This window comes from Monodelphis domestica, chromosome 4 (genome assembly GCF_027887165.1).
Source record: "Monodelphis domestica isolate mMonDom1 chromosome 4, mMonDom1.pri, whole genome shotgun sequence".
Classification (NCBI taxonomy): Eukaryota; Metazoa; Chordata; class Mammalia; order Didelphimorphia; family Didelphidae; genus Monodelphis; species Monodelphis domestica.
In genome coordinates this window covers 423237624-423258923 of record NC_077230.1, presented here as the reverse complement: position 1 = coordinate 423258923, position 21300 = coordinate 423237624, and the positions used below count along the sequence as shown (strand labels likewise).

Sequence of the window (21300 nt, the reverse complement as noted above, 5' to 3'; positions counted from 1 at the left end):
AGTCAGGACCATAAGTTTGGGACATATAACCATTGGGTCCTATTTGGGGGTGTCCAAACTGGCGCTATTCCTTCATTCACTGTTATGGTATGGTTACTTAGCAGGTGAGATCCCTCTCACCTGACTGGCCCAGCATTTGATAATCCCATTTTGATGCCAGTAGTAGCAGTGTGATAGCAAAGGGAGGATACTTGGGCACATTTCCCTTCCCGGCACAGTGCTGTCACCTGTACTAGGTATCCCTACCTTAGAGTGACTGACATGACTGCACCCCAGACCTGTGAAAGGTGGGGAACACATTTAGTGTGGTTGGGGCCCTTACATCCATCCCCTTTCTACAATTCCGAGCTTTTATCTGAAGAGAAGGAACAGCCACGCCCCAGGCCCGAGGTGATGGGCAGCCACTTTTGTGGCTTGCTGCGTGAATCTAGATGTTCACATCTTCAGACTATCCCAGGCCTTTCCCTACAAAGCGGACACCCAGCAGGGAAGGCCAGATATACTGCACACAAGGAGTTGGTCATATATATATACACCCATCAGTTTTGTGCTGCTCCGCCATGGAAGCAGCCCGTTAACAGAACACATTGCAGGCTTTGCTGGAAATCAACCAGAGGAAGAACAGGCAAAAGTGGAAGGTGAAATTAAAGGAGCTAGAAGGTATTATGAGGGAGAGTCCCACCTTTCTTCTTACAATACCAGACACCTCTTCTGATGTACAGTAGCCGGCACTGGCATCTTGCCAGGGAGATAAGCCACACATGTTGCCTAGAGGGTGTGAGTGCCAGCTGGACCGTGGATTACATTAGAACGCCCATCTCTCCTCCTCTTTTAATGTTCCTGGCTCTTTGCCCTGAAAGAATATGATCTAGTTGGCCCTTCCTTCAAAAGCACCAAAGGATACCAAGTCAGCATTGAAGGGTCTTCTTCCTCTAGGGGGAAGCACCAGGCTATCCACCCAGGAGGAAGTGACCATTTAAAGTCTCATTGAAACACATCCATCCCTGGGTCTATGTTCCCAGGAGTCCTCAATATTGATGCTCTCAGATTCCTCGAGGAGCAAAGGCAGTGGTGGTTAGGGGTCAAGGGCAGAGAGTGGTCAATTTCTTCCAGGAACAAGAGGAACCCGAGATGTTTGTCACAACTGCTGTTGGCAGAGCTTATTTGAGCTGGATAAAGTCACTTCCAGCAGGGTTCATGGTGAATAGCTCAGCCAACCATGTTCATGAAGGTGTCTTGTAGAGAGCAAAACTCGGTCACATTGTGTCTTCTTTATTCTCAGCCTGGTGATAGGGTAACTCCACGATGACATTCCCAATATAAGCTGGCTCCACATGGGAGTCATTTGCTGCTCTCTTGCTATTTTGCAATATTTAGAATGAAGTATTTATAATTCTGTTTGTCCTGAGTTTTGCTGGTTCATTTTCTCTCCTTACTACCTATGAGGGAGACATTACCCCCTCTGAAATCCCACAGCCTCACCATTCAAGCAGGGCTATTCTCTTTCACTCTTGCTAGAATTTTACTGAAAGGTCAATTAATTAGGGGTTGAGGGTAGGGGGTGGGTAGGGGTATATTTCCACTGCATGATCAGCTCTTCATCTATGTCTCTTACCTTCTCCTTCTGATCTTCTGTCCACCGGTCCTTCAACTTTCTGGTAATGATGGGGTTGGGCCTTTACCAGGGGGGAATTCTATTTACTTTATATATGACTCCATTCTCTTCATCTTCACCTATGACCTCAGCTTCCTCCCTGAGTCTTCCCTATATTACTGTCTTCCCAGGAGATCCAGACCTTAGCATCCCATCTTTTACTATTAAAATTGCCCTGACCTGGAGGTTGGAATAGCTTTCGTCCTCCCAGCTGCACAAAGAGGTAAACAAGGGGCTCTAACTTCCTATTTTGCTACATATTCTTTGTCAGTCCTGTATCTAGTAGAATTATGGAAGGATGCAAATCTTAGTCTCCATGGAGGACTTCTTCCAACCACTTCACTTTCCTCTAGGCTTCCATCTGGGCATCTGTAGCCCACCTTATAGACCAAAGCAGTATTCATCCAGTAGCAGCAACATACCACCTGCCTTTATAACTAAGTTAGGATCCCTTCAACTAACTTATTTAATATTAGAAGTAGTTGATCTTGAAATGCTTGGTAAAGTTCACTTTGAAATCCATGTTTTGTTTTGGTTTTCTTGAGGAAACTCATTTATAGTCAGTCAGTTTCTTTTTCAAAAAAAAATATTCTTAGATATTCTATTTCCTCTTTTGCCAATCTGGACAGTTTCTATTTTTGAAAGTATTCTTCATTTCACTTAAACTATTAGATTTACTGGCATATAATTGGATGAAATAATTCCTAATGATTCCTTTCATCTTGATTAGTGGTTTATTCACCCTTTTCACTCATGATATTAGGGTTATAAAAGTACGATGTTAGGAGGCCTTCATTTATGGTAAAGATCTGGCTCTTTTGTGACAGAGAACTCACAGGGCCAGAGGGCTGTAGGTTTCCTGCCAGATCAAATCCTGGGACCCTGCTCAAGGACATTTACAAAGTTTGAAAGGTAAAAGGAGTATTTTATAGAATCAGGGTGAAGATTACAGGGGTCGCTCTTGACATGAGCAATAGTAACTTATAGGTCATGGACCTATGTTCAGAATGCTTTTAACTTGGTCTTCTTTACATGTCATTGTGACATAGTGTAAACGTGGAGATTTGGAACCCTAGACTTCAATCCCCAGAAGTCCATGGTATTTCCCAGAATTCCCTATAATCTCACCTGAGTCTCCAAGTTGGCAAGATCACAATTGGTATTTAACTGGCAGTAACACCTACCTCTCTCTCTTCTATTCCATTGCAATGATGTAGTAAGTAAGCTAGCAGGTATAATGAATGGGCTAATCAGCCATGAGCACATGGTTATTATTTTGCATACTTGATTTCTAATAATCCTTAATAAACCTCAAAAAATAATATATTTTTTATTATTCGAGACATAATTTAATTTTTACAGTTAATGGCAACCACAAGATTGGATGATAACTTCTCAATTTTTTTTAAAGATAGCCTAGATAATTTTTTTAAGCCACATTTCTCCTGCCAAGGCTTTTTGCGCCCCCTCACCCTTGAAAAACTCTCTTGATTCAGCTCACTCCTGCTGCCTGTTCCTGCCTCCATTCATCTGCTCCAGACCTGCTTGACCCAGACTGCTCTTCCGCCCCAGTTCCAACCCTGGCCAGCCCCCAGCCCCAGATGGTCTCCGGCTTCCCAACCCAGATCGCCCCAGGCCCAGTCCCAGGACTCAGGCTGCTGGCAGCTGCTCCTGTATCTTCGGAATCACAAACTGGTAAAAAACTGGTGTGTTCTTTCCTTAGGCTACAATTAGACTCCCTGTGGCAGGGGACCACAGGGGAGGGGGGGGAATGGGGATGAAGAGAAGGAAGAGACTTTTCCAAACAGAAAGTTACAAGTATGGTGTATTCTATTAGAGAGCAGTGCATTGCGTATTTCAAAGGATATTTTTTGAGTGCACTGATCCTTTTACTTAGGTTACCTGAGATTCAGGGGAGAAATTCATCTTCCTGCAACTCTTTGCCATTTGGGCCTGCCCAATTTGAGATTCCAAAAACCCATTTTCACCTTTACTATGAAAAATCCTACAGTACTGACAAAAGATATCTCAAATGATAAAAAAGCAAAACAAAAACAAAAATGAACTTTAAAGAGACTGGAGGTTATATTTTTAAGGCTTTTCAGACTCCAATGTTTTATAAAAATCTCTATATTTTATTGCATTTTGCTGATTGATTTGTTTAAGATTTAATTTTGTTGGTTTTAAGTTCATATATTAATGTATTCAATACTATTCTGTTACACTGAATCATTTTAATGTACTGGATTTTAACTACTGTTATATTCTGTTTTTCCCCTATAACTATTCTGAACAAACATTATTGAATAAACCCCAAAAAACCCAAATAAAAGAGTAAAAAATGAAATTCTGTATCAAATAAGTAGTACAGAAATGAAAAAATAAAATTAAAAAAAAATTTTACATGTATTAAATTCTGAGTCAAAAATAAAAATAACCTGTAACAGGCTCTTGAATCACAACAAGGACCAATTAAATTGACTTATGTCCCACAAGCCTGCAATACAGCACTTTACAAGCAGTAATACAAGCAGCAATACAGCACTTTACCCATTTGCATCCAGGACTACAGAAAATTCACAAACTATAAGAGAGAAAGGACTAAGTTTCAGCAGCAAATGGGAAAATCATTCCATGGTCTGATTTTACCAACACTTTAAGAAATAAGGGAAGCCAGGATGATAGCCAACCTCAGGTACTTGTCTCAAAGTATTGCACATGGAATGTGGTTCAAGGAAGTCCTGCATCTTAACATATGTCAAGCATCACAAGCTTGGTCTGCAAACTAGGTTCAAGACCTTTCCTATTGGCATAGAAGTTCAACAATCCTCCCTGGATTGGATTTGGTCTGTTCTGACCTTGTGCTACTTGGCACTATATATTGAATATTTTGTTCCCTTCTCCTAGAATCAGACATAATCTTAAACAAGTCCCATAACATTTATCAATAAATGGCAGGTTTCCATAGTCGAAAACTTTTTGGGTATGCATATTACTAGAGCTAATAGATACTATAAACTTATACTGTAAACTTTATCCTTCAAGTAAAAAAAAAACATTAATATTGATTTCATGAACTTTAAGTATCACCAATGTTAGGGAAAAAGAAAGAAAAAAATCAAATATCCTACTACAAACATAAAGAGAGAAAAAAAATTTTTAATCATAATTTCATAGTTCACATTCCATGTGACAATGTGTTAGCCGAGCAGAGGCACAAAACAAAAGGTGCTCACTAAAAAATGAAATGTATATCACTCTTAACTTGGCTAGGATCCACAGTGTGAGTGTACATAATTTTTTCACCAAGTAACTGTCTTTTTAAAACAGTAGTACAACAACTAATACAGATCATAAAACATACCAAAATCCCCTAAATTATAAGAACCCATTTTAGGATAATTGCAAACAAGCCCCTTCCTTGCATCCATGAGAGGTTCTACCAGCTATCATTAGGATTCACATGAGTCTCTATAGCTATTTGCTATGTGTCATTAAAAAGCTTCTGAAATCATGAATACTTGTCACAAGTTCTACAGGTTTAGCCAGTCTTTCAACTTTGGCAAAGATATTTTTAACAAAGTCTATTATTACCATAATCCCAAAATTTGGTGGGAGAAAAAAACACAGAAAAACCTCTGACCTGGTGATGAAGAGTTACAAATATAGTAAATCCATTTCAAAGCTACAATGTTTCACAGGAAAAATCATTCCCCACCTACTGGATGAGATTATAACACATCACAGGTTAACTAAACCACTTGGGCAGCTCCCTCCCTCTAGGTATGAGAATGTAACCGTGTAATAGAACTGTCTCCAATATGTCCCACCCATTTTCACATGGATCTGAGGACTAAAAAGTGAAAATTATTTCAGGTATGTCATCCATTACATTTACAATAAATGCAGAGATGGGAAAATACAATACCATTTAACTTTACTTCAACTACACATAGACCCTTACCTCTTTGTAACAAACAACTCAAGAGGCAAGAAAATAAATTATCAGAGGTAGGGATGCTCCCACATATATGAAAACCATGTCTGAATACTCATTAAAATCAATTGAGATTATTAGGCAACTAAATTCTCCAAAGTATATATACAGGTTGTAACTAATTTGATGGAGTTCATCCATCAACTCTGTGTGACAATTATCAACAGCAAAAAAGGAACAAAATTCTGCTTGTGGGCTTTTACAAAGATATTCTTCTACAATACAATCCCAGTCATAGGTGAGTTACAAAATAAGACAATTTAACAGGACATTTCAATTTTGATAGCTCTTAAACTGCTTAGAATAAATTACATACATCTTGTATTTAGAATTGAGTTACAGAGACTTCTTAATTCTGGGGAGAGGAACAAACTAAAACAGTTAACACCAATAAGTCAATTAGGTCTTAAAAGGCTTAAAAATTCACTTGAAGACTCTTTGAGGTTCCTTCCCCTCCCAAGTACCATCATTCATCACAATTCCTTTGACTACACCTGTGGGGTCCCCCATACTGAGGGGAGTTACCACATTGGGTGTGAGTTTTTATTTTCCTCATTGAAATAACTATTCCTTCTATCAATATTACTATTCCTGAAACTTTCTTCCTATTTACCCGATTCCTCTTCTTACAATTCATAATCACATGCCCCATCTTTCCACAAAAATAACATGTTATTGGTTGCTTTGTGGATTCTTGTAAGGGAGCTATGATCTCTCTTTGCTTTACCTTTACAACTGCTTCAGTTAATTCTTTTATTTCCTCCCTCAATGTCTCTACTAAAGTAGCATTCTCCTTATCCTTCTCACCCTGTTTAGAAGTCGATTCCTTTATTTCCTTCCTTAATGCTTCCACTAAATCAGTGTTCTCCTTCTACTTTTCCTTATGTCCCTCAAAAAGATAAACTGCCTCTCTTTTTAATTCTTCAAGGTCCATAGTAGGCCAATTTGGACAGCTAGTTATAAAATAATTCCTAACCTACAACTGTTTTTCAGAAATTGCATTCTGATATGTCTAAGGTCCTATTCCCTATCAATATCAAGCTCAATACATCTTCCTCCCACCTCGATAGATCTATCCATAAATTGGCTGGGATTTTCACTATCTTCTTGCTTAATATTTTCAAATTTAGTCCATGTACCAGGCCTATCAGAACAGGCTCTCATAGCTTTTATCAATGTATTTCTAGCCTGGCATAGTTGTAAGTAATCTTTCTCTGAATTTGGATCCCATCTGGGATCTTCACTTGGCCAATGAGCTGTTCTCTCTCCTTGGGCCTGATTAACAAGAGAAAGAATCTTATTCCTTTCCCTTTCTGTTAGCAAGGCCTGGAGCAAATCTTCTACATCAAGCCATGTGGGATTATATGTGCAAAAAATGCTTTCAAACTTATTTCTCACCACCACAGGCTCAGCTTCATATGAAGGTGTTTTTTTCTTTGAATCTCTCAATGTGCTGTGGAAGAAAAGGCATGTGATGTCTAATGTTTACCAAATCTCCAAGTCTGTTATCTGTATGGACAACTCTTAGAGGGGAAGGACCTTTATTTGAATCATCTGTGGCAACTACTGCTTGGCCTATGTTCTGCAGTACAATGGAATGCGTTGTAGTGAGACTGGTAGGGGAAGGGGGTGGGATGGATGAATGGAGCTGGTCAGCAGGTGGGGATGTAGAGTGAAAAGATCAGGGGTAGGGTTGGGGTGGGGTGGAGAGGAATGGGGGAGGGGCTAGGGATGGGGTGGAGAGGAAGGTGGTGGGGTTGGGGGCAGAGTGGAGAGGAGTAGGATGGGTGAGATCTAGAGGGGTCATAATAAGATGGATAGGAAGGAGGATACAGAAAAGGATGGGAGTTGGGATGATACAGGTGGGGATAGGGAAGAGGGATGGGCAAAGGATGGTAGAGAGGTAGATTGAGAAGAAAGGGGATGGGAGCAGTAGGGGATGAGTGAGGTCTGACAGAGAGAGGAACTGAAGGGTTCAAGTCCTAGTTTGGGTCAGTATGAGGAGAAACCTCCTCACAGGCCAGGTGAGAGGATAGAGCATGTTTCTTGCTAGATTTTACTGAAGGAGTTATACTAAAATGGTTTGGTTCCAAAGAAAGGAAGGTTTCCTTACTGGAGGGAATGGTTGATTGATTAATGTGATTTAACTATAAATACCAGTATTTATAATCTTTGGAATCTTTGTTTTTAATGGCTAACTTCAAATCTTTTAAAATCTTGAAGTCAAAAGAGCCATGTTTTGGCCAGGTAAAAGATATGTATATCCATACCTTACAAAGCTTTCTAGCTTCTTTCTTTGTCATCCAATTCTCCTTAGGCAAATTTAAATCATTCCAGGAATTTAAAAATTTATACAGGGCTGAATTAGGAGGAATATTTCCTGATTTCCTTTGATGTGTTGCAGTATTTCCCATATTGTCTATTTAAGCTAGGTTGTGTATTGCTAAATGATCAGGTTAAAAAATGAAAAGTTCCTAAAACATAAAAAAAAAAATGGAGACACAAAGTTCTTCAATGTTATTGTGCAAGGCAAGAAGAGGTTTAAAACAAAACGCTAATGTAAGGAAACAATTATTGTTGCACAGAAATAGTATCAATAATGAATGTGTATTTAGTGTAATAACTGTTGTCAGTAATAATTAATATCCACATGCATTTATTATAATTATTAATTATGTCATAAATGATTAATTAAAATGCATTTGTTATAATTATTGTTATTAATAATTAACAACCATAAACCATAAAATACAAGTATCAATCACCAATAATAACCATTAGTAATAAATAATAACTAATAATAGTTATTGAAAATTAATAATTGTTATTGATAGTATTATTAATACTATTGTGATCTAAAATTCTTTCTCAATATTGCATTTAATTAATTGGATTAAATGTTGGCTTTGTTCACATTTAGAAGTATGGTTTTAATTTAAATTCAATATTATTAATATTTCCTATTAATAATCATTTTACTTAAATGTATTCACTTTAACAGCATTATTTTAGATCACTAGTAGTAGCAAAGGAATTCTTTTCTTTTTTTCTACAGTTTTAATTCTGGACAGTAAGTGGTGCTAAAATGTATGTAGAGTGGAAGGCACCTGTGAGTAGACCTATGTAAGCAATCAGTGAGATAAAGAGAAAGCCCCCCAAAATGTATTTTAATATGCTAAGAAAGGCAGGCAGCCTTCCAGGAAAGCTTTGAGTGGCTTTTAATATGCTAGTGAAGGCAAGCACTCCCAAGAAAAAAATGTGACTTTAGATATGCTAAAGAAGCTAGGCTGTCTACAAGCAACGTTTGAGGGTGGGAGAGGGAGAGAGAAAAATGCAGTTTCAAGAAACAAATTCCAAAAGAGCATTTCCTCTTAGCCCAGGTTTAAGGACTGTTTGAGGAGGGACGGAGAAGGGAAAGAAAATGGAGTTAAATCCCATTCCCCTGCAACAGCCTCATGTTTTCAAATTGGGGGGGGGGGGCAGAGAGCCCCTAATCCTAGTGCACAGCCTGGAAGGACCCTCAGAATTAATTCAATGAATGACTCTGAGCAGGTCTCTGCTGCAGTGGCATGTGGGGAAAGTCAGGCAAACACTGGGCTGGTATCAATCCATTGGGTCCTAGTGCTCCTTGGTTTAAAAATGGGTCAGGTCAGGTGAGAGGGTGCCCATGTGGGGAGATTACAGACACTGGGAAGAAACAGGAGTCTGCCAAATCCAGCCCTGTAATATAAAGCAGTCACTCCCCTGCCTGGGTCCCCATTTCCATTTAGGGCAAAAAGTCTCCATTCCCTTCTCTACTGCCCCAGAGAGCCCCTAAACTATACCCCAAGATTAATTTAAGGGGGTGTCTCCTCACTCAGTGTAGCGCCTGGCTGAGCAAAGCAGCAATACAACACCCTAGGAAGTCAGGTGTTGGTGCTGGGCTTCTAAAGTAAGAGAATGGAGTGGGGAAACTCAGGGAAGGGAGTTTTCCCACCAGTCAATCTAAAGAGGCACTTAAATGATTCTGTTTCTCTTTCTCAGCAAGTTTCTGTCTATGCAGGCAGGCAGCAGCCACTTCTATCTTACCTAATCTTTTCCTAAGACTCAAAACTTCTCTCAGAAGAAAATTAAGGGTTGTTCTTAGACCAATGTGGTTGCCATCTGTAATAATTAAAATAAATATTTCTATTCAGATATATATTTTATAAAGTTTATTGGAAGGGTAGACAATGTTCCTATAGGTAACCTGACCTCATGGTGCCTAGCCTGCCAGTCTCTCCCTCATTCCCCATCACCTGCCTGCTGTGTCTCTTCTCCTCGTGGTTCCCCCAATTCCTCTGAGGTTCTCCTGATTCTTCCCCAAATTGATTGTCAAAAGAAAACAAAAACAAAAACCCAACTAGAAGAGAAAAAATTAAATTTTTGGAAGAAATATATATGTATATATGTATATATATATATATGAATCTTATGTACATAATTATGAGTAAAAAAGAATAAACCCATAACAGATCCTTGAAATACTCACATGGTTCAGTTAAAGTGATTTGTGTCTCATGAGTCTTTACAGGACAATAGCAATAATATTGCACTTACCCAACCATAGCCAGGACTACAGAAAATTGCCATTCTATAAAGAGAAAAGCAACTAGATTTTGAGGTAAAAGGGGAATATGTGATTCCCTGGTCTGATTTTTTTTTCTTATCTCAGAGATATGCTAGGGGTTAAATTAGGGTTGTTGACTGAATATATTATTTTAGTGGTCACCAGGGAATTAAATTCAATCCCAATAAAATACTCAATTCAGTTTGGGATTGTTATGGTGGTTTAATTACAATAGAAGGAAGAAATTAAGAAGATGGAGAAGACGATAAAGGTAGGAGATTTTCTCTGGCCTGGAATAATTCAAAGAGAGTTCAGAGTCCTTAGCCAAGGGGCCTTCTCAGAAGATTAAATCTAGCTTGGCATCAAGGCACAAGGTCTCCTACAAGATGAAGTGGCTTCCTTGGAGGATAGTGCCTTTTCAGGAGGTCAAGGAAAGGATGAATCAGCCACCTTACCACTCACCAAGGTCACTCAGGGAAGATGCCTCACCTAAACCATGCTACAGAACCAAAACCTGCAAGCACACTGAAACACCACCCAGAGCTCCCAATGTCACCAAGCAAGCTCCCAACATTGCCAAGAGAGCCCAACATCACCAAGAGTGCTCAAGAGAGGAAGTGACATGAAATATATAGGAAGTTCTTTACATCACTTCCTGCATCTCACATGTAACAATGGTAGCTTAAGCTTGACTGAAGTCAGCCTAGGGGGTCTATCTTCTGATTTGTCACTTGCTAGCATATCAGTCATAGGCCATCCTCCTCACAGTTAATCCTTTTGTGGGGGTGTATACATTCCTGGTTGCTAGAATTCTAAAGACTAAGCAGGGTGGAGTAAATCTAAAATTCACATATAAGGGAGCCAAAATGGCAACCAAACTAAAGACTTTGTCAGAATGTGGTACAGGGGAGTCCAGTATCTGACACTGTGAAACAGATGCTTCCTCAAACCTCAAACAAGTCCTCATTCTCATCAATCCCACAGGGAGTGGTGGTCTCTTTGACCTTGTGCTTCTTGGCATTGTACAGTGGCTCATTTGTGATCCCTTTGTAAACCTTAAAATTTCCCAGACCCTACTTTATAAGATTGGATTAAGACCATTCCCCATTTGGGCAGTGAACTCTACTTAAAGCAGGAATGTGAGAATTCTATTTTACCTACTTGGGTCTGCCCTAGAGGAAGATAAAGTTGTAAACTCTTTTCTGAACAATGAAAAGTACTTAAACCTATACTTTTCTTAAACTAAGTACCTATAAAGGTCAAGCAACTTGTGAATTTACAAGGAACAAAGAACTGGAAAACTTACTCAGAGCTTTCCTGGTGTGAATTACTCAAAAATCCACACCTTCTTAGGTGTGGACTAAGAATGGGCGGTCCTTTAGAAACATCTACAGTGATTGGTAGATGTAAGGACTTAGGGGAGGTGACAGAGGAAATTTTGCCCTTAAAAATAAGAGCTCAGGGAAGAGCTGGGAAGTCATTCTGAAACATTCAGATTGGAGAGACTCATTCTGAGGAGACTGATTCTGAAACATTCAGATGGAGGAGGATGCTGGTGAAAGTAGCTGAGATGCTGCTGGTCTGGCATCATTAGAAATCCTTACTTAGACAGATCTTATGGTGAGTTATAAAAAACTGACTGATTTCTCTTTTAAGACTCAGGTCTAGGCCATATTGGCTTGAGGTCCTTCATACTTATTGCTTTCTTACTCTCTCTCTCTTTCTTTGATTACTCATTGTATTGTTAATTAAAATCTCTATAAAACCCAATTGACTTGGGTATTTGAATAATTGGGAATATTTCCCTGGTGACCACCTTATATTTGATTTTAAAACCAAGACACTGTAGTGAAACATATTTCTGCGGTAAAATTTACTCACCCTCTCTTATATCTATCACAATTTATATCTTCCACTATTTTAATCACTACAGTTTAAGACCTCAACCATTTTAAATCTCACACCTTCTTCTGAAATCAGACACGATTATTAGTCAATGTCCCATAATACTTAACAATCAATGGCAGGTTTCCATAGTCTAAAGCTGTTGGGTATGCACTGATATGAGGGCTATCAGATATTGTAAACTTATCCTTCAAAATAAAAAAAAAAAAACCATAAATACTGATTCCATGTACTTCAAGTACAAAAAATGAGAAAGATCAAAAAATCAAATATCCTATTTCAAATAAAAAGAACAGCAATAATAAAAAATTGAGGAATTCAATGTGTCAACCAAAACAATGTCCAACTTGTTTATGGACTTTTATAATGGTATTCTCTCCAGTACAGTCAGGGAAGGAGGGTACAAATGAAGCCAATTGCATATGATAGGATACATTTAATCAGTGTTGATAGAAAGTACCCATTTTACTTGTGAGCAATGAATCCAAGAGTCCTTTTCTCCAATTTTGATAGCTGTTGGAGTGGTTAACAGTGCCTGAAATGGACCTTTCATTAAAATTGCATTCCAGAGACTTCTTTACTATGGGGAGGGGAACAAACTAAAAGAGTTAACCTCAATAAGGCAATGGAGTCTGATAAGGCTTAAAATTCACCTCCAGACTCTTTGAGGTCTCTTCTCCTCCAGAGTACCATCATTCATCTGGATTCCTTTTGGCACACCTTTAGGGTCCCCCATGCTGAGAGGGATTCCCACCCTGAGTAAAATGTGAAGGAACTAATGGAGACTGGAACAACCTCCAGGAAGTGATGCAGAGCGAGAGGAGCAGAACCAGGAGAACATTGTACACAGAGACGAATACACTGTGGTATAATCGAACGTAATGGACTTCTCCATTAGTGGCGGTGTAATGTCCCTGAACAACTTGCAGGGATCCAGGAGAAAAAAACACCATTCATAAGCAAAGGATAAACTATGGGAGTGGAAACACCGAGAAAAAGCAACTGCCTGAATACAGAGGTTGAGGGGACATGACAGAGGATAGACTCTAAATGAACACTCTAATCCAAATACTATCAACAAAGCAATGGGTTTAAATCAAGAAAACATCTAATGCCCAGTGGATTTACGCGTCGGCTATGGGGGGTGGGGGGGAGGAAAAGAAAATGATCTATGTCTTTAACGAATAATGCTTGGAAATGATCAAATAAAATATATTTAAAAAAAAATGTGAAGGAACTACATTTTGGGTGTTTTGGTGTGAGTCATGATTTGTCTCATTCAAATTATTATTTCTATATGAGTTTTTATTATTTATTATTTCTATAATTATTATTCCTAAAGTTTATATTTCTATATACTTGATTCCACTTACTAAAGTTTATCATTGTGTGAACCCTTTTCCCACAAAAGTAATACATTAGTGGTTGATTTGTGGATTCCTGCAAAAGGGCCATGACCACTCCTTGACTTGCTCTTTCTTTTTCAATTTTTCTAGTTAATACTTTTATTTCCTCCCTTGATGCCTCCACTAAGTCACTGTTAACTTCATTTTTCTTTTCATATCCATCAAAAATGCAAACTGCCACTCTTCTTAAGTGGGGTTGACTAAAAATGACTAATCAGCCATGGGCACGTGGTCTTTATTTTATATCTTCTTTATTCCTTATTTTCTAATGATTATTAATAAATCTCTTAAAATATAATATTATTATTGAGATTTAATTTTAACTTTTATGAAAGAGACTGGGAAATTAATCCACAGGCTTGAGCCCTCAGGGTTCGGTACACCTCTTGAGGTAGTTCTTGGCTCTGCTAAAACATAAAATAGCTGACAAGATGTTCTATAGCTAAATTCAGCATAATACCTGCAAACCCAAATTCAGCAAGAAACCATTCCCATCATTCCCATAAGTGGTCACATAGCTTTCCTTTGGCAAAAGAAAGAGGTTTTGAAATAGCTAATAACACTCTGGAACCAGACTCCTATGCTATCAATAATGGAAAATAGAATTATACAGCAGGAGCCTTAGAAATACAAAGATCTGTAACTTTTCTAATATATAGCTTCTGGTTTTCCATGGTGCTTACCTTGTTCTTTAGACTTATAGGAGAGCTAGGGGTAAGCTAAGTGACTCAAGGGTGAGAGCCAGGCCTAGAGACAAGAGGTCTTGGGTTCAAATGTGGTCTCACTTCCTAACTGTGTGACCCTGGAGAAATCACTCTCCCTCCTCATCCCACACCTGACCCTTTATAGTTCTTCTGTGTTAGAACCAATTTGCACTATTGATTCTAAATTGAAAGGTAAGTGATTTGTTGGAGTTTTTAAAAATCATAAAAGAGCGAAAATCTCCCGAGCCTCCCTCTCCTTCCCTGAGCTCCAGCAGAGCTTGTGTTTCATCTGTGATCAGGATGAGGAGCTCCTTATAATTTTTTTTTGCTGCCCACTGCATATCATCACCTCTCTCCTTTCCAAGAATCTCTGCCTTCCCCACCATAGACCCCAAGTGGAGGTCCTAGAGGTGTCCCTGTTGGTGTTCAAGCTCAGGGCTATCCCTTCCTGGGAGCTCAGAGCTGTTTCTCCTTCTCTAGAGGACTGAGAGACCTCTTTGCAGGGCTAGGGCCTTTCTAATCCTTACTGGGAAGGGAGTTGGACTCTAATTTTCTCTTATCTTTCCTCTCCTTTTTCTCCTCCCAGCTGCTATGGTTTCCTGTCTGTCCCACAGAGCCCCTTCCTTGAACAAATCTCTTTCACTGTCCATAGAGAGATAGTTTTTCTCCAAGGGGAACATAGATGATTCAGTATTACCTACTGTCTACTTGTACTAACACCTGACAGCTTTCCTTATTTTCCTCCTAGGGCAGAGATGGGCAACCTTTTTAGCTTGGGGTGTCAAAATTTGCAAAAAAAAAAACAAGCATAACTCAGGTGGTGCATCACTTCAAGAAAAAAAAAAACATAATTTCATGATATTTAAAGTTTAAATAACAAAAATGTATAATTGTAATATATAATATTGTATAATAATGTAAAAATAATATAACTGTATTTAATAAAACAAAAACTAATTATTTAACTTACCTGCTTATCTGACTTCTTTGTTCATCTGTCAGTCAATTTCTTTTGTTGGTCTTGATATTATTTAACTTGTGTGGGGTGTCATGAACTAAGATAAGGGAGAGGGAGGGGGAATTCTTTAACTAACCTGTCTATTAGTGACATTTTGTTGCTGAATTTCATTGGCTAAATCTTCAATTGAAGGTTGGTATTTTGTACATTTCAAGCCCAAGAAAGCACTATTAACTTCATCTGTCAATCTGTTTCTTTTGTTGGTTTTAATTAACGCTGAGAATAAGGTCTCACAAAAGTACATAGAGGGAAAAATTGTGAGTAAAGCCATTGCTATATTTTTCAGGTTGCTAAAAGTGTCAGGAAATTGGTTTCAGGCACTCCCAATTTCCTGTTCATAGTGGCACTCCTCTTGATTCTCCAAGTGGCACCCATAGCACAGGCCCTCTTCTCTCCCAGCCTCCCCCTCACTTATCTCAGTAATATTGGTCAATTAGAAATCCTGACACCCCAGAATAGTAGATTGGATGATGGTTATGCGGTTATGTGGTTGCTGATAATGGAGATCACAGGGCCCCCAGAGATGCATTCCCTGCAGCATTACGCTGATCCCTGCTGTGCTGGCTGGAAGTGAGGTCAAAGATCCCCTGATGGCCTAACCAGAAGTCCCAGAACTAGATGCTCTGTGCCAGAGTTCTGTTGTTTTGGCCTACAGACCTCCAGAACAGAGTGTCTACTCTATATTACAGCAAATGTGTATCGTTAGCTACTGTGCCTGGCCATACAAGAGCTGAGGATGAAATATCCTTCTCAGCATGCAACCCCATACTTCTCTATATGTGGCCACGTGTCATCGAAAATGGCTATGTGTGGGGGCAGCTGGGTAGCTCAGTGGATTGAGAGCCAGGCCTAGAGATGGGAGGTCCTAGGTTCAAATATGGCCTCAAACACTTCCCAGCTGTGTGACCCTAGGCAAGTCACTTGACCCCCATTGCCTAGCCCTTACTGCTCTTCTGCCTGGAAAGTAAGGATTTTTTTTTTAAATTAACAAAAAAGAAATTAACAAAAAAGAAAATAGCTATGTGTGTCAGTGCTGACACATGTGTCATAAGTTCGTCATCAGGGTCCTAGGGTCAAGACTGGTTAAACCCCAGAATAAGCGCCTGAGGGTAGTGGCCTGAGGCAATGTGTTTGGATCCCTATCCAAAGTTTCTAGGTCTGCTTAGGGTGGGAGGAGCTTGAAAAATCTCTGCAGATTTTAGCATTATGATCCATGATGATTTTATTATGCCTTGGATTTTTGAACTGGAGGGCAGGACTTGACATTGATCCCTCAAACTTTCATCTTATTGATGAAGGTTGGCAGTGGGAAATGTTGCTTTGAAATCCTTTTTCCATAATAGTGCTTTTATCTTATGCTTTTTATAAATTAGCAGACACTAGAACAGTGATGACAAACCTTTTAGCGACCCCATGCCAGGTTCCATCCCACCCCCTGAACTCTGTGCAATTCCCCCCTACATTGGGCCATGGGGACCCACCCCTGCATATAGCCATGTGTGGGACACAGAGTGGAGGGACTGCTGCCAAAGCCTGGAGGGGAAGGTTAGGGAAGTCTGTGGGGGAAGCAGCTGAGAGACCAGGTGTCACCCCACTACATTCAGGGGCAGGGACTGGGCTCTCAGCTGGCTCACATGTGGTCATGGGGACCCACCCCTACACCCAGTCACCCTGGAGATGGACTGAGGGAGGAAGATGCTGCTGGGCTTCAATTGACCTTGAAGGCCTTGGGGGGTGAGGTGACTGAGAGACAGAATGACCCCTCCACTGAGTTTGGGGGAGGGACTGGGTTCCCACCTGGCTCGAACTTTGGGAGAAGCCACCTCCTGAAGCCCCAGGGATCCACCCCTGCATCTAGCCTCTCTGGGGCTGCCTATTAGGCTATCGTCCATGTTGTGGTGGTAGTAGAGAGTGGAGGGAGTACAGCAGGGTCATCCCCAGACTGACAGCTGGTAGGGGAAAGAAGAAAGTAGAGATCTTTTAGGCGGTGGGGCTAGGCCACATGGCAGGAGAGGAAACTCCCTTCCCCCTCCCCTGTAGCCTCTAGTCCCAGACAGGGGACGGAATAAGCTCAGAGGAACTGGGAGGCACAGGAAGGTGAGGTGGATAGGAGGAAGGAAGCAACTGCCAGGACAGCCATAGATGTGCTCTGTGTAATTGGAAATCTGTTACCCTAAAAACTGCATTTCCTAGGAGCCCACTGACTTCCTGTCATTACATACTTCCTGTAGACAAAGGGACAAATTCAGTGGGAGTTCCTGGTCTGGTCTCTTTGCTTCCTGTTGTGACCATGGTGGTGGTAAGTGGGGTTTTTGAACAGGGAGATTAGCCATGGGCATGTGGTTTTCTTTTGTATCCCTTTTATTCCTTTATTTCTAATGATCATTAATACATCTCTTAAAATATAATATTTTTATTATTTGAGATTAATTTTACAGCCCACAAAGAGGTCTCTGTGTGCCATCTTTGGCACACATTCCATAGGTTCACCACCAAAGTACTAGAATCTTTGTGCTTGCCCAGCTGCTCCCATTTGCTTATTAAGTGTGAAGGGAAGAGGGGACAACACCAGAGTGAACCTGAAGAACATTATAACTTTATTGCCTTCTGAAAACTGTTTTGAAGCCAGAGACACTGGAATAGCCTGGACTATCTACCAGACAGGTCATGGGAGGAAACAGCACCCAGACACACCAGGGATCCTAGCATACCTTTCTTGCCCCCTTTCTCTGGAATGTGATCTGAGCAAGGGTGAAGAACTCATAGGAGCAGAGGAGGATAATACCCCAGAACCATAACAAAATGCAAAAAACCTGTAAGGGGCTGGGGGTGGGAATTGGAGTATTTTCCATCTCCCTGAGATTTTCCCATTACCCTGGCTCTGCTATATGTTATATCTTTGAAAAAACACTTTCACGCCAAGATAGAGTACAGTCTACAATTCTTTGAATGAGACCCAACATTTGCTTTCCCACAACAAACTGCATACTTAGATAGATCACATTTCCCCTACTGTACCAGCTTCCTAATCTATTTGTATTCAAGCCTGTTAACTGCCCTCTGAACTTTTTCTTCCTCTTGTCTTTTTACTTTCTCAAATTTCAAAATTATCCTTGTGAGAAATGAAATGACCATGAAGAGGAGGGGCTTGGCTGAGTAACCTTGGGGGAGTAAAAGGAGGGGCCTCTCTCCTCCTCTTCCTTCCTGTGGTTGATGGGAGTATGGCAGAGCTGGGCTGGGAGGCTGGCAACTCAAGCTCAAGGGAGCTGGGGGAAGTTCAGAAAAAATAAATCCTCAGTGCAGAGAAAAGAAAGGACTGTGTTACCTCTTTTTTATTTCAGAGTAAATGGTGTCCCTAGACATTGGAGACTGAGTCACAAGACATGATTTCTGGGTACTGAAGTTTATGGAGGCATAGGATACTTCCTCAGTCTGAAAGGTAAAAAGCAGGATCAAGAGGATTCATTGAACAGAGGAGGAAGGTCTCGGCCCTGAGGGCCCTTCTCACTCCTAGAATCTTAGAACCACTCAGCTCTCAGGGCTTGAAAGGGCCACATCTAGTCTAATGTCCCTAGAGCACAGGAAACCCTCTAAGACACTCCCTAGCCAGTGGCCATTGAGCCTATATTTTAAGACCTTCAGTAACAGTGAGCTCACTACCTCCCAAGGTGGCCCGCTTAGCTTTGGAATGTTTCTTGGCTTTTAAGGGAGGTCATTTTCCTTTCATGAAAAAGCAATCTTTTTTGTGATTCTGAACTACACTAACTGTCTCATCCTATCCTCCCTCTGAATCCCCTTGTTGTGGACATATGCCTGCAGAGGGAGGGTCTGTACCATAGTTTTGCATTCTTAGCTCAAAGTCTAGGGCATTCTACTAAGCAAGGGGCTGATCAGTGTTGTGGGATGGAGGTGAATGCCCCTGTGTGGCCCAGGTCAGCTAGATACCCTCCCTCTTAATGCATGCACGAATGTGTATGAAGGGTCAGTGAAGAGGGAGGTATGGAAATGAGGGGACTGAGTTAGGAGTCCAGCCCTGCTCCTTAGCCTCTGTGTCCTCACCAGACAAATGAGAGTAACGCTTATGCTGAGGCCAAATGAAACAGCCTATTGCTTTGTAGACTAGAATGATGTGCATGTGGAGGCTCTTATAATTATCCTCATCTAATTTCTCTGTGCCCAGAGGATTACCTAATTTATACTGATAGATTCATCCCCTGGTGGGAGGGAATAAAACTTACCCCATTAGGTGAGCCGTCAGAGCAGGACTGACCTGGGAAAGCAGAGAGCAAGTAGTTAGAAATCAACAGAAGGCCTGTTCTGGGCCGCGAGTAAAGGGAGTCCATGGGTTGCCCTCTTCCTCCTTTCTTACCCTGACTTACGATGCTCACCTTCTTTGCAAGGAAAGAGAAAATGGAAGAAAGAAAAGGGCATGGGAAGGGCCTTAGAATTGCATCATCCTCAGAAAGAAATGCTTCCTTAGTGTTCCCAGTCCTGGACAGTCCAGCAGCCTTGGCACCAGAGGATTGGCATGGCCTCATTAACTCATTTCAGATTTCCCTCACTGTATAAATGTCCCACTGTGTTTCCGATTTCTCTTTAGATGGATTCCTCAGTTGGGATTTCCAGTCAAGAGGTAGGGGGCATTTGGATCCCAGGCTATAGGAATCTACGCCTACAGGAAAGCCCACCAAAGGAAGATACTCACATCTCTTAAAGAATGAATAAAAGGAAGGAAGAAGAGTGAGGACATGGCTCCTGGAAGCAGATCCTTCTACTATAGGCCTGACGTGGCCAGCTTGGGTTGGATGGCTCTGCTAGACTATAACTCAGAGCAGTCTGAGGGTCTTTCTCTTCAGGGTTAGGAGAAAACACTACCAGGTCCCTTTTGCAATTTAGATTAGGAGGTACCTGGTCCTGGAATGACAGGTCCCCAAACAGGGGCAGGAATAGACTAGAGGCTGAAGAGTCTTTTATTCCCCAGAAGAACCCATTGACTGCTAAATAGGCTGGTCAGTGCCTTTACTAAGCGTGGTTGGGTGCTGAGATCTGTGCTCAAAAGCATGATGGTCACGGGCTCTGAATAAATATCAGAAATGATATCACTGAAACTTCAGGCAGAGCAATTGAGCTTCCTGAGGCAGAAGGATATCTGAAGTACAGTTACAACTTATCTTTGAATCCCCTTAGATTCACGATTTCCCCCTGGGCCTCTTAAGCTTCTTTTCCGTCTCTTAGGCCTTATCCCTGAAGTACTACAGTCTCACTATTAGCTTCTTCACCCATAAGTACTATTATTCTCCTACTTAGTTGGTCTGTGCAGTCTGAATCTGCCTCAGTGGTCTTTTCCTTCAATTGTTTTCTCATTCAGTTATGAGTAATAAATAGCCTCTCTCCTTTCTTTCCGCAGCCCCTTTCTATTCTTTATCTCCCTAACTTCTTGGACTTTGGTTCCTTTGTTTGAGGGTCTAAGAAAAATGGTGAGGTCCAGTGACTACCCCAATGGGGAAGTAAATTCCTGTTTCCAAGAGACAATCAAGTGTGAGGGATAGGAGAGGATTCAAGTCCAATGAATAAAGCCACCCAAGAGAATTAGTGCTGAAAAGTAGGAGGTTGGGAAAGGGAGGTAGACATGCTCCCAAGAAGTGGGGACAGAGTGCAAAAGACCATCTTGCTTTCTTTCCCCCATTTTGGGAGGCAGACCATGAGGGAAGAAAACCAGGGGAAGCTTCAATATGCTTACTAGTCTTCCTGAAGAATAAGACATAGATGAGGGTGGCAGTGAAAACTAATCCAGCTAGGACTCCACTCACAATGCCAATGATGGCCCCTCCTGGAGACTCACCTGTTGTGGACAGAGAAGAGAAAAAGAACCTTAAGAATTTCTGAGCAATTTCTGATATGAAATGCTTCACATCTGTGCAGTACCTGGCACTCTGTAAATATTTAATAAATACTTATTGATCAATAAAGCAGACCTGGTCTTTGTTCCTCAGTGTGGGTATTCCTTCGGCAAGGCCACATTGTGAAG

The 21300-nt window shown here is 40.8% G+C and overlaps 1 protein-coding gene across 1 annotated transcript in view; it reads right to left on the bottom strand.

The window, feature by feature from the left end:
- Positions 1-21300, bottom strand: part of LOC103103217 (uncharacterized) — an 81780-nt gene that overhangs the window by 49103 nt on the left and 11377 nt on the right. The window contains exons 5-9 of the mRNA XM_056826221.1: positions 21013-21114; positions 19511-19542; positions 18596-18704; positions 3156-3346; positions 247-278 (exon numbers count right to left, since the gene is read on the bottom strand). Coding sequence (XP_056682199.1) covers positions 247-278; positions 3156-3346; positions 18596-18704; positions 19511-19542; positions 21013-21114 — 466 coding nt within the window. The remainder of the gene's footprint in view (positions 1-246; positions 279-3155; positions 3347-18595; positions 18705-19510; positions 19543-21012; positions 21115-21300) is intronic.